This window comes from Jaculus jaculus, chromosome 7 (genome assembly GCF_020740685.1).
Source record: "Jaculus jaculus isolate mJacJac1 chromosome 7, mJacJac1.mat.Y.cur, whole genome shotgun sequence".
Taxonomy (NCBI): domain Eukaryota; kingdom Metazoa; phylum Chordata; class Mammalia; order Rodentia; family Dipodidae; genus Jaculus; species Jaculus jaculus.
Window position 1 is genome coordinate 2995459 of NC_059108.1, and position 20176 is coordinate 3015634.

The 20176-nt window shown below is 44.0% G+C and overlaps 1 protein-coding gene across 2 annotated transcripts in view; it reads right to left on the reverse strand.

Annotated features, from left to right (window-relative positions):
* Garre1 (granule associated Rac and RHOG effector 1) overlaps positions 1-20176 on the reverse strand; it is a 96461-nt gene that overhangs the window by 45003 nt on the left and 31282 nt on the right. For both annotated transcript variants that reach the window (XM_045154215.1, XM_045154216.1), the window contains exon 2: positions 16298-17523. In XM_045154215.1, the coding sequence (XP_045010150.1) occupies positions 16298-16786 (489 nt within the window). In that variant the 5' untranslated portion in view covers positions 16787-17523. The remainder of the gene's footprint in view (positions 1-16297; positions 17524-20176) is intronic.

Consider the following 20176-nt stretch of genomic DNA (forward strand, 5'->3'; position numbering starts at 1 on the left):
AGGGGCTGGAGAGATGGCTCAGCAGTTAAGGTGTTTGCCGGTAAAGTCAAAGAAAGTACTCAGGTACAAATTCCCCAGTACGCCCATGTAAAGCCAGACGCACAAAAGGCACATACATCTGGAGTTCGTTTGCAGGGGCTAGAGACCCTGGTGTGCCCAATCTTTCTCTCTCTCAAATAAACAAAATATTGTAAGCTTTACATGTGTACTAGGGAATTGAACCTGGGTACTCTGGTTTTGCCAGCAAGCACCTTAACGGCTAAGCCCTCTCTGCAGCCCAAATAAAATATTTTAAAAAGGATACCTCAAGACTGAGAGGGTAGCTCACTGGTAGCTCATCTGCCTAGCAAGCTCAAGGCACTGTGTTTCATCCCCAGCCCTGGAAATAAATACCCAAAACAATAAACAAAGTGACCAAAGCTAGATCCACAAAAACTTTCCTTCTTGGGTCCAGGGACAGAGCCCACAGCAAGTGCTCCACACTGGGCCCCACCCCTAGTCCTATGCAAGCTTTTGTTTGTTTTGTTTTTCCAAGGAAGGGTCTCACTCTAGCCCAGGCTGTCCTGGAATTCACTATGTAGTCTCAGGGTGGCCTTGAACTCACAGCAATCCTCCTACCTCTGCCTCCCAAGCGCTGGGATTAAAGGTGTGTGCCACCACACCTGGCTTCTATGCAAGCTTTTTTTTTAAAATGTATTTTTGTTGTTGTTGTGTTTTTTGTTTTACAAGGGAAGGTTTCACTCCAGCCCAGGCTGTCCTGGAATTCACTATGTACTCTCAGGGTGGCCTCGAACTCTAGGCAGTCCTCCTACCTCTGCCTCCCAAGTGCTGGTATTAAAGGCATGTGCCACCACACCGGCTTAAATGTATTTATTTGAGAGAGAGAAAGAGAGAGAGAGAGAGAGAGAGAGAGAGAGAGAGAGAGAGAGAGAGAGAAGCAGAGGGGAGAGAGAAAGAATGGGTGTATCAGGGCCTCTAGCAACTGCAAATGAACTCTAGATGCACACGCTGCCTTGTGCATCTGGCTTACATGGGTCCTGGGAAATCAAACCTGGGTCCTTAGGCCTTGCAGGCAAAAGCCTTAACCACTGAGCCACCACTCCAGCACCCATGAAAGCTTTTTATAAAATGAACTTCAACTTCTGATTCACAGCAGCAGTTTGGATTTACACTTGGCATCTACTTAGGAAACATTTACTCTACAACTTGCTATGGAAGATCTAAGAGTCAAACAAAAGAAGTAATAAATTTTACCTTCATGGAAAAAAAGAACTAGCATGTACTTAATTCCATTAAGGTAAATGACAATCACAGTTTGAAACCAGCTCCTTTAATATTTTCCATTACTATTATTGTACAGTATTTTTAGCATATGTCTATCCAAAATACATGGTGATATACCTAAACTAAGGCCCGTAAGAATGAGTAAGTGCTGGTAACTTACTTCAAGCATATCCATAGAGAATGAGCACTCCAAAAAAAACATGTCCATAATATTCCAAGATCATAATATTACAAAGAAAGGTGTGAGGCATCAAAATGAAGCCACGTTTCAACTAGGTAAGGGTTTGATTTCATATCAGCCTGTCAGACTTGGGAAGTCAATAAAAATGCAAAGATAACAGATTTCCGAGCCAAACCAGCCTAGAGAAGCAAAAGCAAAAAGAAACAAACAAACAAACAAACAAACAAAACCCAGCAAAATACACTCTTCTACTAAAAAGTGAAGTGTTTAAGAAATTATCAATGGCAGCAGAGAAGCAGGAGAGATCCAGAGCATCTAGCGCTCACACAGGCAGGCAGCAGCAGCGGCACCAGGTCCTCGGGGCCACAGCTGCAAGGCTCGGCTTGAGCCACAGGAAAAGCCAGGTGAGGGGATTCTCCACTCACACCGGAGTTCCTCCCAAACTCAAGAAATGTGAAGGGAGGACAGCAGGGACCAACAGAGCAGCTAGTGAGGAACAGGATCTGGAGGACCAGCAGGAGAACGTCAGCCACCATCCGTAGCCTCCCCTCCCCCATCACCAGTGCAAGCACCAGAGTCCTGGGGAAGGGGGTCACTACACAGCACCCTGCACAGGCGATCAGTGCAGTGACCCATGACCCAGTCAGTCTACCTGAGCCCACAGCGAGCAAAGAGGGACCCAAACAGGAGCGCAGCATAATTGAGACCAAAACCATCCCAAAAGGTAACTGGGATTACACTAGGTCAGTACCCGCCAAATAAGCCTGGTATATAGGCTTGAGTTGGAAGTGCTAATTGCTCCTTCCATGTCAGGATAAATTATATGTTAAGTCTGACGGACGGTGGGATTTGCCATGCTTAAATAAGCTATATTTTGGGCTTGTCATCTGTTGCTTCCTGATTTATAGTGTCTTTGTCTCCCCTTCTGTTGTTCGTTAGGGAAGGTTCTCACTTGGTCACATGCTGACTTGGAACCCTCAACAGACTAGTTGGCAGGATTAAGGGTGTGGGGCAACATACATCTAGGTACTGTGACTTTGGTAGAGGATCTGGTTGTCATAATACCAACTCTTGCATAAATATTCTGTGCTGTTTTTCATTGAATGTGTGTGTACATTGCTTAAATTTTAGAATCTGCCTGTATTTTGTTCCACTCAGCCTACTTGAATACTCTCATAGCAGGAAAACCCAACTTAGGATAACTCTTGTGCTTATTCTGAGAGTCTTAAGAGCCGCACCTAACACCTTAAGCTCCTACCCTGAAGATATATAAAATCAGATTAACTGATACATCTAATAATACTGCAGCTAATTAGAACATCCAAGCATTAAGTCAATCCAAGATGCAAAAATCACTACATTATAATACAAGAAACACAAAAAATCAAGACAGTATAAATCCACCAAAAACTATTAGTGCATCAGAAATGACCTCCAGTGAAACTGATTTAGAGGAAATGCATGAGAAAGATTTCAAAAGAAAGATTATAAATATGTTCAAAGAAGTCAAAGAGGAAATCAAAGGAATCAAAGACAACACAAGAAACCAATTTAGTGAAATAAGAAGGTCAATACAAGACATAAATAAGGGAATAGAAATAATAAAGATGCAAAAACACAAAATACAAATCCCCTTAAAGGAACATGACTCCTGGGAGGCCTGTACCTGTCCTGGGTTTCTGACTGTCTACACAGAGCATGTGCCCAAGGGACCTGGCCCTCAAGACCTGAGGGCCCAGTGTGAAACCACAGCCCCATGGCTATTACTGTGTGACGAGAGCCAGCCAAGAATTAACATCAGAGCCACTTTGCTGTCCTCCTCCTCAGCCCTTCAGAAGCTGACCTCATCTGCTTACCATGAAGAGAAAAAGCCAAAGCAACCTTGGCTACCTTTCTAATCTCACCCTGCTATTCTCCCTTCTGTCTGTCCATTTTGTTTTAGCCACAGGAGGGCCTCCAGCTCTTCAAACCCTCCAGGCCACCCTGCCTCACGGGCTGCACTAGCGGCCCTCTGCCTGGCTATCATGTGCTGTTTCCCCCTCACCTGCACTGCTCTCTCTCTACTCAGGTGTCACCTTCTCAGTGATGCCTCTTCTAAGATCATAACCATCCTCTAGCGCAGGAAGAAAGGGAGGGCCCCCTGACTTTTTCACTGCTGTACCCCTGTCTGGGCAGCATCCAGCATAAATGAAGTAAGCAACAAATACATGCAGAATGAGTGCTTAAAGCACAATTTGATTCTTGTATTTGTGTATTTATGAATGGAACAAGTGATTTCTAATAGAAACCTGAACACATTTATATTATCTTAAAATGAGGCACATAAAATCAGAGAAGTCAGTCAACTCAATTCAACCAGCATGGCATTTTAATGTATTTATTTACTTGGGGGGCGGAGGGGTGTAATATAAGCATGCCAGGGACTCCTGCCACCACAAACAGAACTCCATATGCATGGGCCATCTCATGCATCTGGCTGTAGATGGGTACTGGGGAGTCAAACCCGATCAAACTTTGCCAGTAAGTGCCTTTAACCACCAAACCATCTCTCCAGCCCAGCTTTTTGTTGTTGTTTTTTAAAAGAACACTGGAAACAATACAATCACAAAAAACCTTGCAGCAGATATTCTCAAGAGCCAAAAAGAGGTCCCAAGCTGGGAGTGGTGGTGCACACCTTTAATCCCAGCACTGGAGAGGCAAAGGTAGAAGAAATGCCATGAGTTCAAGTCCAGCCCAAGACTATATAATGAATTCCAGGTCAGCCTGGGCTAGAGCAAGAACCTACCTTGAAAAAAACAAACAAATAAATAAAAATAAAAAGAGGTCCCATGAACCCACTCCTGAAAGATGTCCAGGTAGGATGTCAAAGCATAATCAGGAAAACCATCACCTTCACATCCTGGCCACACTGACCGAGACTCTTACTTTCAAAGGACAGCCCATGAAGCATCTGATGAGAATCATACTTCTCATCTTAGACAATTTAAATGCATGTTTAATGTAAATGATAAAAGGAAAAATCCTACCTAATCTGTAGTCAGTTGGCTTACCCAGTGATTCTTTGCTACTCTGGGAGTGCTCAATGGACAGTCTCCCATCCACTTCTTCCTCAACACCCCTTTGCAGTGGGGTTTGCATTGTTGATTGTTGGCAGAAATCACCTGATCAAGAGCAGCTTGCGGGGGGGGGGGGTATTTTGGTTTACATACTCGAGGGGAAGCTCGATAATGGCAGGGGGGAAAAATGGCATGAGCAGAGGGGGGACATCACCTCCTGGCCAACATCAGATGGTCAACAGGAAAAGTAGAGTATGTCAAACACTGGCAAGGGGAAAGTGGCTATAATACCCATAAGCCCACCCCCAACAATGCACTGCCTCCAGGAAATGTTAATTCCCAAATCTCCATCAGCTGGGAACCTAGCATTCAGAACACCTAAGTTTATGGGGGACATCTGAATCAAACCACCACACCCTTGTAAGTGTGAGGCAAACACAATAGTGATTACTGGTTGCAAGTTTTCTTGAGGTTTTTTCCCCATGTGTTTATGTATGTTCACATGTGTGCAGGTGTGTGTGCATGTGAGTGTGCACACAGAAGCCAAAGGTTAACATCAGGTGGCTTCATTTATTGCTCTCAACTTTATTTACTGAGAAATGTCTCTCACGCGAACCCTAAGTTTGCCAATTAAGATAGTTAAGCTAGCTAGCTTGCCACAGGGATCCATCTCTGCCTCCTGGGTGCAGAGATTTACAGAGAAGTCACCACACTCACTGGTACTTAGAAATGTGCTGGGAACCCAATCTCGTTTCCACTCTTGAAACATATGTATTTTATCCACTCAGCCATCTCCTCAGCCCATTTTTGAGCTTTTTGCTGAAAAACATCTGGCAAGGGACCTAGCCTGGTGGTGCATGTGTAACCCCAGCACTAGGTAGGCTGAAACAGGAGGATTGTGAGTTGTAGGCCATTCATGGTTACATAGCAAGAGCCTCTCTCAAAAAAATAAATAAATAAAGTTAAAGGTCCCAACAGTTCCACCATCAAGCAAGCCATCTCATCAGTGCTGGACTGGGGAAATGGCTCAGTCAGTGGCGTGCTTGCTGTACAAGCATGAGAACTTGGGTTTGCATCCCCAGCATGCATGTCCGAGCCAGGCACAGCAACACAGATCTGTTATCCCAGCACTAGCCTAGGGAGGCAGAGACAGGAGGGTGCCTGTGGCTTGCTGGCCAGCTAGTTTAGGCAAAAGTGGTCTACTGTAGGTTTAGTGAAAGACTATCTCAAAAAATAGTGTGAAAAGCTGGGTGTGGTGGTGTACGCCTGTAATCTCAGTACTTGGGAGGCTAAGGTAGGAGGATTGCCATGGAATCAAGGCTATCCTGAAACCCTACCTTGAAAAGCCAAACAAAAATAAGAACAGTATGCTGGGCGCACGCCTTTAAACCCAGCACTTAGGAGGCAGAGGTAGAAGGATTGCTGTGAGTTCAAGGCTACCCTGAGACTACATAGTGAATTCCAGGTCAGCCTGCCTCGAAAAACAAAAAACAAAAAACAACAACAACAACAAAAAAAAAAAAAAAACAGTAATGTGGAGAGTAACTGAGTAACCTGGCATATGCCTGGCCTCCACATGTGTGAGCACATGCATACACACAGACACACACACACACACACACACACAGCACTGCTTTAGACTACCCAAGAGGAAAGACAGCACAAAACACAAAGGGAGGGAGGGAAAAGGAAGGTGCCCACCTTAGAAAACAAGTAAGAACTGAGCAGGGCAAATGCTCTGGGATAAGCAATGCTAACGAGTGTTCCCATAAGAGGAGTGACTTGACATGCTTCTTTGATGGTGCTTGTGCACACAACCGTGCACACCACTTCAGAGAAGGCCTAAGGGAACTTTTCAAGCCAACCAGTGTTACGCCCAGTTCTCGGCACCCCCAGTGACCACCAAGGAGAACCAAACACGGATGCAAGGGCAAGGAGCTTTATTTCGGGCTTAAGCTCGGTCTCTTGACTTCACCAATGCAGTGGATCTGTACAAGAGCCCAGAGCAGTGGGAGGGGAGGGTTTTTATAGGGATTTGAACATAGAAGAAGGGGATGGGTATGTGACTGCTTGATTTAAACAGTGTACTCCTCTGGTTGGCTTAGGATTCTGGCGGGCAAAGTTGGTGGGCTGGGGCTAGGGGAATTGAACTTATCTATGACTATAGGAATGTATGGCATAATCAGTTTCCAGTGTTAAACCCACCCTTACCAGGAAATTAAAAGAACTTAGTCTTCCCAGGAAACAGAAACTTAGGCCTACTGAGGACTCGAAGCCTGTCATGGCGTCCATCTGGTTCCTGATAGTCCCCCCTCTCTTGGTACCATGAGGAGCCAATCTTGGATCCCAATTGAGTTAGTGAGTGGCGTCTAATGGTATATACTGTGATCTTAAAACCATAAGCTGTACTGTATTAATGCGTTCCCTAACAAAAGCAACTAATCTATTAATAACGCAAGGTCCTATTGTGATTAGCAACAACAAAAAAAAAAGCAATGGCCCTGCTAAAGCAGACAGCAGAGTTGTTAACCATGGGGAATGACTGAACCATGACTCAAACCATCCTCTATCAGCTTCTATTTCTTTTCCAAATTCTCTCGTACCTTCACCACTGAGTCTCTAATTATACCTGAATGGTTGATATTAAACCTCAGCTAAGGAATCTACATTTTTCTCTAAGTGAGTAATTTCCATTGTGGCAGACAGTCCTCAGGTTCAGCCAGTGGATCTGCCGGTTGGATGTGGGTGGGCGTGATGAATCCAAGTGGCAATTCCATCCATTTTCACAGCAGTAAGTGTGGTCAGGATGAAGACGGTAGGGTCCCTTCCAGCAGGGTTCCAGGGTCTCCTGGATTATTTACATATTTTACATACTTTACATATTTTAGATTTGAAAATAACCCTTTGAACATCTCTATTTGTTTTTCTTTATTATAGAATTAAAACTATGGGGAAAAATGTCTTAATGTTTGTTTCCCCTCTTAGAAAGCTCTTGTGTTACTTAATAGGCCATTCATATATGTAAGGTATTTTGTATCTTAGGTTATACATTTCTCTCTGAGTGTTTAAGACCATGCAGATAGCCACATTTAATTAAGGATTACTTTTGGAGGTCACTAATGGCTCTCCTAAGAGACTTTAGGGACACAGGAGTAGCCCCATAGCTTACTAGTGTCCTTTGTTAGGATGAGTCAGGTCCATGCTAGCCAAGTAGTTTTCCCTTCTTTGAGAAGTCAGAAGGACTGATTGCTCCTCAATTGTGATTCTCCTGTTTCAGACTATACACGAATTTTGTTTGGGTCTCCATATCCTCCCTGCTCAGGAAGACAGGTGACTTACCAGGGGGCCAGTGTAGAAGTGTCCCATCATCTCCAGAGGCCTCATGACCTGTGAGCACAGGCCAAAATATTGGCGCCTTTTGCTCTGATGATTCCAGTTGGCTTTGGCTTCTATGTAAGTAATTAACACACTTAGAAAGGAAGTTACACCAGCCTGGATGTATGTACATATAGAGCACATTTGATTACAGAAATAGACTTAAAGAATGGCACAAGGATAATTCCCTAGGACCCACATAAGCCAGATGCACAAGGTGGCACATGCATCTGGAATTCGTCTGCAGTGGTTGGAGGCCCTGGTGTGCCCATCCTCCTTCCCTCCCTCTCTCTCTAATAAATAAATAAATCTTTAAAGAAAAGATCTTTAAAAAAAAAAAAAAAAAAGAATGGCACAAGGGCTTCTAAAATCATTTTGTCCTATCTTTAAAATTTTAGTTGTACTATGGCAGCATAAGCCTTATATATGAGGTTTAGAAAGTAGGCATATCTCATATTTTAAATATCTAATATTTATAAATAAATACTTAATATTTATAAATATCTCATATTTTAAATATCTTAATATTTATAAATATAGGCAGAACCTGCCACCAGTCTTGAAAACAGTACCAACTGATTTACAGACTAACTCATTTAACCTAGAAATTGTCAGAAAGGACAAGTAAGATGGTATCAAGTCTTAGCACTTGATTTGAAAACATCTTGGATTAGTTCAGATACCTGTGTTGGTACAAATTACCCAGAGAACATTGGAAACAGAATCACAGAGCTTGAAATTTTTTTTCTCTCTTTCAGATAAGGACCATTGTTTGAACATGAGGTTATGCCCTAAAGTAGGAAATATGTCTTAAAATAGTTAATTTTGTTATAAGCACTGGACTTACATACAATAGAGCAGAATCTGGTCTTTTTTTTTTTTTAACAAAACAGGTATTCTAATAAATTCTAATATAACCCTTGATAAATCTTTTTGAAAGAAAAAACATTGTTTGGCAACCAATGATTTTGGCTTAAACTTGATAGCTATTGATTTATGTACCACAGAAATTTTTATTAACATAACAAAATTTTATGTTTTACCCATGACTTAAATTTGATAGAGCTTAAGCAAGCTATCCCAACATATCCCAGGAAGATGAAAGTTATCATTATTGAAATTAAATCACTTTTAAACCTGAGTGATTAAACCTAGTTATGACCACTCAATAGAATTAGCATAAATAAAACAGAAGGTATCTATAAAGTCACAATGTCTTTAGGTATAAGTACTTCACTTTTGGAAACTAACCATTTTGATGTGAGCCTTTATCTTAAGAATAGTTAAAACTTTGATGAAAAGAGGAGCCTAATTTACTTTACTGAGAGAATCTTAAAGCCAGTTTTATAACCCTTAAATCATAACAAATTAGTATCAGTGACCTGGTAATGAGTGAGGCCTTATCATAAGACTCACTTTCTCCACTGATTAAAACCTTGGCATCAGGTAAACATTAGATTTAATCCAATTAAATGTTTCAATGATGGGTCCCTTCCCCTGATATACACATTAGGTAAGTCTGATGCTCGTCTTATGTTAAGAGTTTGTAACCTGATCAAATACTTTGACTCAGTTTACCTATTTGACATTTTGTCTAGTGAGAAATTTTATCTAACAGATGTGACTTTAGGTGTTCAAAAGAGAAGAACTGAAGAGAACCACAGTTATATGCTGTACTCCTTTTTCCTTGTCAGAGACAAGGAAATTGGCCATTTTGTCTCTAGTCAGAGTCTGAGAGACACATGGCTTAAACTTGCATGGGGTCTGAGATAAAGGGGATTCCATCCATTTTTTCAGAGTCCACCTGTCCATGAATTTAAATAGCATATGTTGGAAAGCAAGAGTAAAATGAAATTACAGAGCAGAGAGATAAGCATCCTGACATTTCTTATCCTATTCTGAAGTTGTTTGTTTTTACATAGTAAATTTACCCATTTGCAAAACACAAGGTGATAGACTCTTGTCTATGTTTAACCTGGTTAAACCTCATATTACATCTGTACCTATGACTTTGTGACCCACCTAGCATAGGCATCATCTGTGTCTAATGTAAGATGAATTTACATTAAGATTGTGTCCCTGTATAAAACTTTTAGAGTATGCTTAAGAGTCTGTAAACAGTTGAAAAATCTCTAACTTTAGGCATGGCATTTAGGTTCAGCCTGAAAATTCTTTCCTATATACGCACATCTTTATCCACATACTTTAACATTCTCATCTAAGTACCACTCAAAAAGCATTTTTAACGAGCATTCTATGTCCCAACATTGAAAAATTTCTTCCCAGTTCCTTCAACCAATTCACCTCATCCCATTATTAACCACCTTTCTTATAAGGCTATTATGAAAAATTACACCAAATTAATTAATCCTATTACTCACTAACAAGTGAGTAGTCTAAAGGCAATTTTATGTCATTAATACCAATAAGATACTAAGCTAAGTCAAATATTGTTGCTATCTTGAGGCAGTCTGGCCTAGAAGTCAGGTCAGTTGCCTCCTTCTTTAAGTATACTACAATTTTTTTTAAACACCTGACAAATTATAAGTTACCACTTTAGAGAGAATTCTGTTGTTTTTAATAATCCTCTATGAAAGTTGAAGTTGACCTAGAACATAAATTTAGTAATTGTATTTATGATAACAAAAGTAACAAAGTTGACACTTTTTTTTTTCTTTCTTGCCACTTCTTGGTGTGCTGTTGCAGCTGGGCGGGGCTTGGTTACACCTTACATGGCCCTGCCTTACTCCCGGCACTCCCCAGGGGCTCGGTCTAGTACACTCTAGTACACGTGGACGTAACGGACAAGAAGACTGCTGGGAGGCCAAGGATTCTGAGGACCTGAAGGGGAAAGGGTGGGGGGGTGGTCCTCCAGGACTGCCAGGAGGCCTCTGAAGAAGGTGGCCCACTGGGAAGCCACTGAAGGAGTGGGCCTGTTGGGGGCGGGGGCACTGGAGAGCAGGTGGAGACATAGCACTGCTTGGGCAGAGGTGCCACTGTCTGTCTGCCACCTAACTCTGACCCAAGCCGCTTTGGAGTGCTTGCAAGGCTGGCTTGTAATTTTGCTGCTTAAAGGGAGTGAGGGGAAATTTCCTTCCCGAGCTTTTCATTTCCTAGCCAGATAAGCTATGCACATCCACATGGATGCCCAGAAATCCAGAAATGACCTGGAGGACTTCTTCCCAAAAGGAGCCTGCCCCCTCTGGGAGAGCTAATTCCCTTAACTTTCAGAAGAGCTCTTAGTCAATGGATCTGAGATATATATCTATATATATACATTGGCAGGAGGCAATGTTACCCCTGACAGAGAAAGATTAGAAACTCCAAGACCAGAGGGCAACGTCCCCGAGAGCTGATTAGCACACAGGGGATTCCCCAAAGCTCTAGGCGGGCATGAGCCTGTCCACAAGTTTAAGAGGCCGGCAACCTGCCCTACAGGCTTTTAAGAGGTCTATGTGTTTTTGTGTGTGTGTGTCAGAGAGAAGTAGATAGAGGGTTTTTGCCAACACCCAACGATGGTGCAAACCGAAAATAAAAGAGGAGAAAGAGAAACCTGCCAGCCCTCAAAAAACGGAGTCAAGGCCGCATGGGCCGATGTCTCACAGTCCCTCTGGGAGAGCACTCACCCACCCTGTCCATCTCATAAGGTTCCTGTTCAGGCACCAGCTGTGGGTTTTTGTTTTTTTGCTGGGGGGGGGGGGTTGGAGGGAGTTCCGTGGTTCACCCCAAAGACATCCAGGCAACCAGGGGAGCGTGTGAAGAGAGAAAGACACTCCCGGGAGAAAGTTGAGCAGCTCTCTCCTTACCTGCTGCCGTGTTGAAATCCCAGTCTGGTCTAGTCAAAGGGAAGAAGGTATCAATGATAGCCTGATTATTAGAATCTGTAGCAGCTGTTGACAATCATCCCAAGTTGATTACCATCTTGGTCTGGGGGCCCCATAACCCAAAGAGGGAATACTGTGACTCCAATGGGCCCTAATTTTAACGTCCTGAAAGTGGTCCGTCAGTAAAGAAAGCGGGGTAGTCTGTGTCTGTCCCATCTGTCCAAGCACACAAATAGTAATTCCAACAAAGAAAAGGAAAGAGACAGCAAAAAAGTTCAGCTGGCCAGCACTACAAAACCGAAACTGAGACAGATAGGGGAACGAAATGCCCTCCAGGTGGGCCTGGGGCACCCAGGTCCTGCTATACAACAGAGTGGCCAGCTACTACAAAACCGAATTTGAGACCACGGTATCTCGCCATTCTGTGGTTCTTTACAGATGAGGGGATGAAATCCCCTCCAGGCGGGCCTGGGGCACCCAGGACCCACCCTCCAAACAAAAGTGGCCTCCCCAACCACAATTTTCTAATGAAGGAAAGAATGAAGGACAGGTTTCCAGGAAAGACAAAACACAGAAGCACAATACAGAAGCACACTTACCAGCCAGCGACCTGAGCTCCACGTGTTGGTGGTCCTCAGCAGTCTCTGAGGAGAGCCAGGACGAGCCCCCAAACGTTATACCTAGTTCTCGGCATCCCCAGTGACCACCAAGGAGAACCAAACACATATGCAAGGGCAAGGAGCTTTATTTCAGGCTTAAGCTTGGTCTCTTGACTTCAGCAACACAATGGATCCGTACAAGAGCCCCGAGTAGCGGGAGGGGAGGGATTTTATAGGGATCTGAACATAGAAGAAGGGGATGGGTACATGACTGCTTGATTTAAACAGTGTACTCCTCTGGTTGGCTTAGGATTTTGGTGGGTAAAGTTGGTGGGCTGGGGCTAGGGGAATTGAACTTATCTATGACTACAGGAATGTATGGCGTAATCAGTTTCCAGTGTTAAACCCACCCTTACCAGAAAAAAAAAAAAAAAAAAAAAACTTAGATCTTCCCGGGAAACAGAAACTTAGGCCTACTGAGGACTCTGAAGCCTGTCATGGCGTCCATCTGGTTCCTGAGTCCTTCAGCAGAAGCAAGCACGATGATGATGCCACTAACTGGTTAAGTGCTTCATATACAATGAATGTTTCTGACTTTCATGAGAACTCTGGGAGGCTGGTAGTAATTCCGTCTTATAGATGGACAAACTGGGGCTCTGAACTGTTAGTTTGCTCGAGCTCTTTGGGTACTGAGAAGTGGAGTCATCTTCTGACTTTGTGCCTGTAGCTCACTTTCTGGGCTGATGCACTAGTCCTGTAAGCATCAGTCACCGGAACAGTACAGTTCCAACTCAGCAGCACCTCTGTGAGGTGAACCACTCAGGGAAGAAGCAGGCCACTGTTGAGTACAGATACGATGAAGAACACACTCTGTCTGCCCCTTACCCCGGGGAAAGGTTTGAGAAACAGAGTGGGCAGTCAGCGACTGCAGTTTCTGGGCACAGGCACTAATATCTATCAATTAAAAACACATTCTAGGAAGTCGGGCATGGTGGCGCATGCCTTTAATCCCAGTACTTGTGAGGCAGAGGTAGGAGGATCACTGTGAGTTTGAGGCCACCCTGAGACTACCTAGTAAATTCCAGGTCAGCCTGAGCCATAGTGAGACCCTACCTTAAAAAAACAAAAAAACAAAACGAACAAACAAACAAAAAAACATTTCATGGCTTGAGAAATGGCTTAGCAGTTAAGGTGCATGCCTGCGAAGCCTGAGGACCCAGGTTTGATTCTCCAGGCCCCACATAAGCCAGATGCATATTGTGGTGCATGCATTTGGAGTTCATCTGTAGTGGCTGGTGGCCCTGGTGCACCCATTCTCCCTCTCTCTCTTTTGCCCTCTTTATCTCTAATAAATAAATTAAAATTAAAAAAAAAATTCCAAGCCTGGCTAAGTCAGCATTTGCATGTGCACAGATTCCTAAGTGATGAGAAGAAAACATTGGCCATCAGGGGCAGGAGAGGGGTACCACACTTAATCCCAGGGTTACAATGGCCAAGCATCTGAATTCAGGCTTTCTTTGGCAGAGTCCTGGCTCCTGAGTGGCAATGTCTTAGTTTTTCTTCTGCTGCTCTAATGGAATGTCTGACACTGTAATTTGTCAAGAAAGTTTCTTCTGGCTACTGTTCTGGGGGTAGAAAGCCAACATCACAAGGCCACCAATAGCCTGTGCTGCTGTTTCAACCCATGGCAGAAAGTAGGAGGGTAAACAGGTGGGTGTAAAAGAGACAAAACATGAGCCCCACTTAACAACCTACTGTAGGCAGAAGTAGTCTAGTCCCACCAGAGGCAGAGCTCATGCAAGAAAGGCACAGGCAAAAAAAAAAAAAAAAAAAAATTAGAAAAAGAGAGCCAGGTATGGTGGTGCATGCCTTTAATCACAGTACTTGGGAGGCAGAAGTGGGAAGATTGCCAAGAGTCTGAGGCCACCCTGAGAATACAGAGTGAATTCCAGGTCAGCCTGGGCTAGAGTAAAACCCTACCTCGAAAAAAACAAAACAAAATAAAATTAAATAAAATTAAATAAAAAAGAAAGGCACTGGTTCCATTTCCTGACTAACACCTCTACAGGATCCTGCTCTCAACACTACTATACAACAGATGTGAAATTTCAACTCAAGTTTTTCTGAGGACAAATCACATTCAAACTACAGCAAACAGCAAGTCATGTTGACAAAGTTAGGCTGTAGCCTCCTTTCTCCAGAGATAGAAGCCAAGGAGCCTTTCAGAGCATTGATCATAAAACTGTAAGTACATGAGCAGTAAATAAATAACAACAAAACACAAAAATTCCAATGCTTAACCATTTCATCTGAGTTTAGTGAATATCCTGAAACCCTTATTGGCCTAACAATTCCAGTACTATATTAATTCTAGAAACAACAAATACTGCTCAGCCTGTGGTCTACAGTGTATTTTATTTTATTTTATTTTATTATTTTATTTGATTTGATTTGATTTGATTTGATTTGATTTGAGGTAGGGTCTCACTCTAGCCCATGCTGACCTGGAATTCACTATGTAGTCTCAGGGTGGCCTCGAACTCAGAGCAATCCACCTACCCTCTGCCTCTTGAGTGCTGGAATTAAAGGCGCATGTCACCACGCCTGACCACAGCTGTATTATAACATGACTGATAGTAAGTTTTTTAAAACAGAACAGGCCCACAGATTCCCAACCGTAGCAACAGCAATCAATTTCTAGCCTAGTCTTGGAAACAGAAAGCCTGTTTAGTCCACTATGTACAAAAGCCATGGAAATGTTCCAATTATCCTAATCAGGATTTCAGCAGAGACAGCCAATTCAAACTCCAAATTACGACAATCAGCCTTTCCCAGCCCAGTGTGGCAGTGCAGCGCTTGCAGTCATAATACCTGGAAGGCTGAGGCAAGAAGGTTGAGATTTAGAGGCCAGCATAGGCTACTCAGTAACACACTCTGCTGCAAAATCAAAACTTAGAAAATATGAGTGGCACAGCAACCCCACGGGAAAGGTAGGAAGAGGGCTGCAACTGAGGCAGACCTGATCTACAAACCAGTCCACTTAAGCGCACTGAATATGAACAGCTGTAAACCCAGAACTGAAAACTAAATTCTCCTATGAGCATGTGAGACTTTTCTTTACAAACCAGTGATTCCACACAATGAAATCAAATGCAATTCACGCTCAAACCTCAAATGCTCCTGAAGTTCTGTTATTTGTATGACCAGTGTTAGAAACAGAATACAGGGCCTCACGCATGCTAGGTAAACGAATGACCACTGAGCTGTATTTCCAGCCCCTCATTACTATGTATATGTAAAACATGTGTATGGGCACACACATATCACATGCATGTGGAGGTCAGAAGACCACCTTAGGGTATTTGCCGTCTCCTTCCACCTTCTCTTTAGACAGTCTCTCTGTTGTTTTGCCACTGCTGCTTGAGAGCATCAAGATTCTCCTGGCTCTGCCTCCCACTGCCATAGGTGCATTGGGATTACAGTCACCACACAATTTGCATCTGGCTTTATGTGGGCACTGAAAAGTACTAAACTCAACAGGCTTGCAAGCAAGTGGCTTTAACCGTGGAGCCACCTCCTCAAACCTTCACTAAGTATTGTTAACAGTATGTTATTTGGAAATTAGTTTCCAATTTGAAAATTTAAGGACAAAAAATAAATAAATAAATAAAATAAATAAAAACGAAAATTTAAGGACAAAAATATATAATATAAACTGGCTTAAGTTTTTTGTGGCACTGGGGATTGAACCCACGGCTGCACACATGCTAAACATTAACACCGAGCTACAACTCCAAGTGCTTAATAACCTTGCAACCTCCTTACTTAAAGCAGAAGTACTTCAGAGCACGGCAAGCACAGACTCTTTACAAGAGTAGCAACGGAGAGAGAGGAAAAGCTACCGGTGCAGCGGTTCAGGAGAGCCGAGCCCGCACTCTCACTGGCCTCTGGAGCACAGTGGCACAAAAGGTACTCTACCTCCATGTCCTGCAGACTGAACTCCTTCTGGTCGGTGAGGCTGGCGGCCCCAGCACTGAGCTCCATCAGCATCTTGGCAATCTCGGGCTTTATGGCTGAGGTCAGCCGGCTGGCTGCTTCCATGACGTGCTCCTGCACATCTTTGAGCTGCATGGCGGCCTTGGAGTAGTGAGAGTTCCTGAATACAGTGCTGAAGAGATCGGTGAGGAAAGTACTGGCGCGGCAGAAGACGTTGAGAGCATCCAGGTACTTTGAGATGCCCTGCTGGATGTCGGCGATAGGGGTGGAGTGGGGCACAGCATGGTGGCAGCTGCCTGCAGCGGTCAGGCTGCCCAGGGGAGCAGAGGTGGACGTCAGGGGAGCACTCAGCGCTCGGCCCAGCTCGGGCATCGGGTACTGCTGGTGCTGCTGTACCTTCTGCTTGGACCCGCCAAGCAGGAAGCGCCGCTTGTAGTCCATTTTACTGTCCTGGGCGCTGCAGCAGTACATGCGGGAGGGAAAGTGTCCCAGGGCCGGGAGCAGCTCAGAGTTCTGAGTTCTTTTTTTCCCAAAACTGTTGCTAAGTATAAAAATAGTGGAGTTCTGCAAATATAGCTTTTAAAAAAGGCATTTCCATGAGGCAGGTGACCATGTGATCCAACATAGAGGCGAGAAGGACAACAGGTTTATATAATTAGTATTTTCAGTGTAGGAAGGACCACTGACAAAAAAATAAGCATCCAAATGTCATTATAAGAATTGTTTAGCATACTATTCTTAGTAAAAAGATGCTTGTTGGAAAAAATGTTCACTTATAATTGCTTTGCAATATTTTGATACTTATATTTACAATGGCAGAAAAATAACTTAACTTTTTAAAATGTAATATTATGTATCTTTAATATACGAAAAAAGTTAGAATCACAAGCTGATCAACAGCAGTTTAAAAAGCAGTACAGGGTTGTTTCACCAAGTCCTGGGGAGGAACAAACCTCCGCAGGGTTCTGACAGAGCCTGCCTGTCAGATCCACTCACTTGCAACGCTAAAAACTTCAAAACTTCTTGTAATGTTCTCTGAAAACAAGTTTTCCCTAAACAGGGCATTTGTTATATCTTCTCTTTCCTTTTGCTTGCTGAGGTAGCAGTTTCCTTGGAACATTAGTAAGTGCTTCCAGACCAGGTTGGCCCTCGGTTGTAAAGTCTGAAGCAAGCAGCACGGGTGGATCATAAGGCCTCTAAGTCATTTCCTGTAAGGGAAAAGAAGACAAAGTCAGAAAGTGGTAAGAGAAAACCCCAGGTCAACGAGGAACATGGGCCACAGCCCCTGCAGAATCACCCAGATGAGTGGACAAGGCAAAGCCGCAGTAAGCCTCACAGAAGAAGGGCAGTCCAAAGCTCAACCTCAAAACAGTGACAGTTAGGAAAGTCCTCAGGTTGGTGGTAAGACCTGGGCTAGAGCAAGATCCTACCTTGAAAAACAAACAAATTTGTTTGTGTGTGTGTGCACGCGCGCGTGTACACGGTATTGTGGTATATGCACGTGTATGTGCCCTAGTGGCAACCCATGGTGCACTTGCCTGAAGCAGGATGCCCTCCTTGCGATGGCCTGAGCAATCACTCTTCCACTCTTCTTATTTAAGCCTGGGTCTCTTACTGAATCCACGAGGAGCTTGCCAGTGTTTACTAAGCTCAGGCAATTCTTAAGTCTCTGCTCCCCTGCTAGGATTGGGGTTACACATGCGTGGCCACACCTAGTTTTGTTGGTGGGTACTGGGGCTCAAACTCAGAAATTACTCAGACTTGCTATGAAGCTGAAAATAAGCTTGTATCCCTGATCCTTCTGCCTCCACCTCCCCATTGTTGAGATTACAGATGTACACAACCGTGCTTGGTTTATGTGGTGCTGGGGATCAAACTCAGGGCTTTGTGCATGCTAAGCAGGCACTCTCCCAAGTGAGCCACATCCCTGACTCCAGAATGTTTCACTGTTAACTTCTGTCTTCCACAATTACCGCAGCACAGATAAAGTGAAAACTCAACCACTCAGTAACCCTCTGGAAGTCAACACTTCCTTCAGCAGCACTCTGACAAGAATTAGCCACATGGCACCAATTCAACTACAAGACAGGGTGGAAAATGTAGGAGAATGCATGGAGTATGTTCAAGCATTAGTCAGCCATAGCTTCCTGCTCAGTCTGGAGAGGACACTTCAGACCAGGGGGCAAGAGCAATGCTCTTTTCAGGCCTGGGAGGCCATAGTGTCGTACAATCCTCACAGCTGCTCTCCAGCGACAGCTCAGGCACTCAAAGGCTGCTCCAGGACATGGTTCTGTGTTCTGTCTATGGAAAGAGACTGTGAGGGCAGGGTCACAGTTCCCCTGAGACACTGACAAAGCCCACTGCAGTTGAACCACATCTCAAGCCCCAAAGTCCCCAGTGGGCTTGGAACTGGAGCCCCAAGTGACGGACCAACCGCCTTTCACACAGCCATGCTGCTCTCCCCAAGGAAGGTGCCTAGACATAAGGCACCACAGGACTCTGTGCACCCCCACCGCCCCATATGCACCTGTATTCTCAAAGCATGGTCCTTAGACCATAAGCATTAGAACATTGCTCAAAGCCAAGAGTATACCTGCTATGGGCTTAATGTTAGTTTTCACACAAGAGTCGTCTGTTGAAACTAATTTCCAGTGCTATGCCATAGATGTAGAAGGTAGAGGTAATTTGTCCTGGAGGTAGGGCCCTCTTAAATGGGATTAGTGCCCTTATTTAAAAATTCTGTCTGTATGTCATAGTACTGTAGGAAGGGTGCCCATAGCTGGGTGTGGTGGCGCACACCTTTAATCGGGAGGCACAGGTAGGAGGATCACCTGGAGTTTGAGGCCAGCCTGAGACGACATTATGAATTCCAGGTCAGCCTGAGCTAGAGACCCTGCCTGCCTTGAAAAACAAAATGAAACAAAACAAAGGGAACCCATAAAACGAACCAAACACATTGTTGAGAATGGAAATGAAAGCCAGGTATGGTGGTGCACCCATAATTCAGCACTGGGGCTCTGAGGCAAGAGAATCTCCTCGAATATGAGGTCAGACTGGGTTACAGAGAGAGACCCTATCTCAAACAAAACGCCCTCAACTAGAAGGAAGGGAAGGAGTGACTTCAACCGGGCCTCGTGGTGCTTGTCTGTGATCCCCGCACCTGAGCTGCAGGCAGGAGGATCAGGACTTCAAGGTCACACTTTGCTACACAATGGATAGGAGGTCAGCCTGGATGACATAAGACCTGGATTTGAGGTAGAAACAAACAAAAAGAACAAGAACAGCAATTAGGGACTACAGATGCAAGTCAGTGGTTGAACTCTTGCCTACCATTTAATGTATAAAACCAATGTTCATCCCCATAACTGCCAAACCAAAACAGAAAATGAAACCCAAATAATGCAAACACTTAACAAGATTTTTTTGTGGTGGTTGTTGTTATTTTGTTTTTTTGAGGTAGGGTCTCACTCTAGCCCAGGCTGATATGGAATTCACTATGTAGTCTCAGAGGGGCCTCAAACTCACAGTGATCCTCCTACCTCTGCCTCCCAAGTGCTGGGATTAAAGGCATGTGCCACCACGCCCAGCTCTTTTTTTTTTTTTTTTTTGAGACATACATGGTTCTCATGTAGCTCAGGCTGGCCTCAAACTCATTATGTAGCTGAAGATGACCTTGAACCCCTGATCCTCATGTTTCAACTCTCAAGTACTGGGATTATGGTAGCATGCCACCATATGAGCCATTCAGCAATTTATTAAGCCCACGTTGTTAAGCCTCATAAAACTGGGATGAGAATAAAGAAGCTAGTGAAAACCAAAAATGGTTCAAAAATTGCCTTCCCACCAGGCATGGTGGCGCAC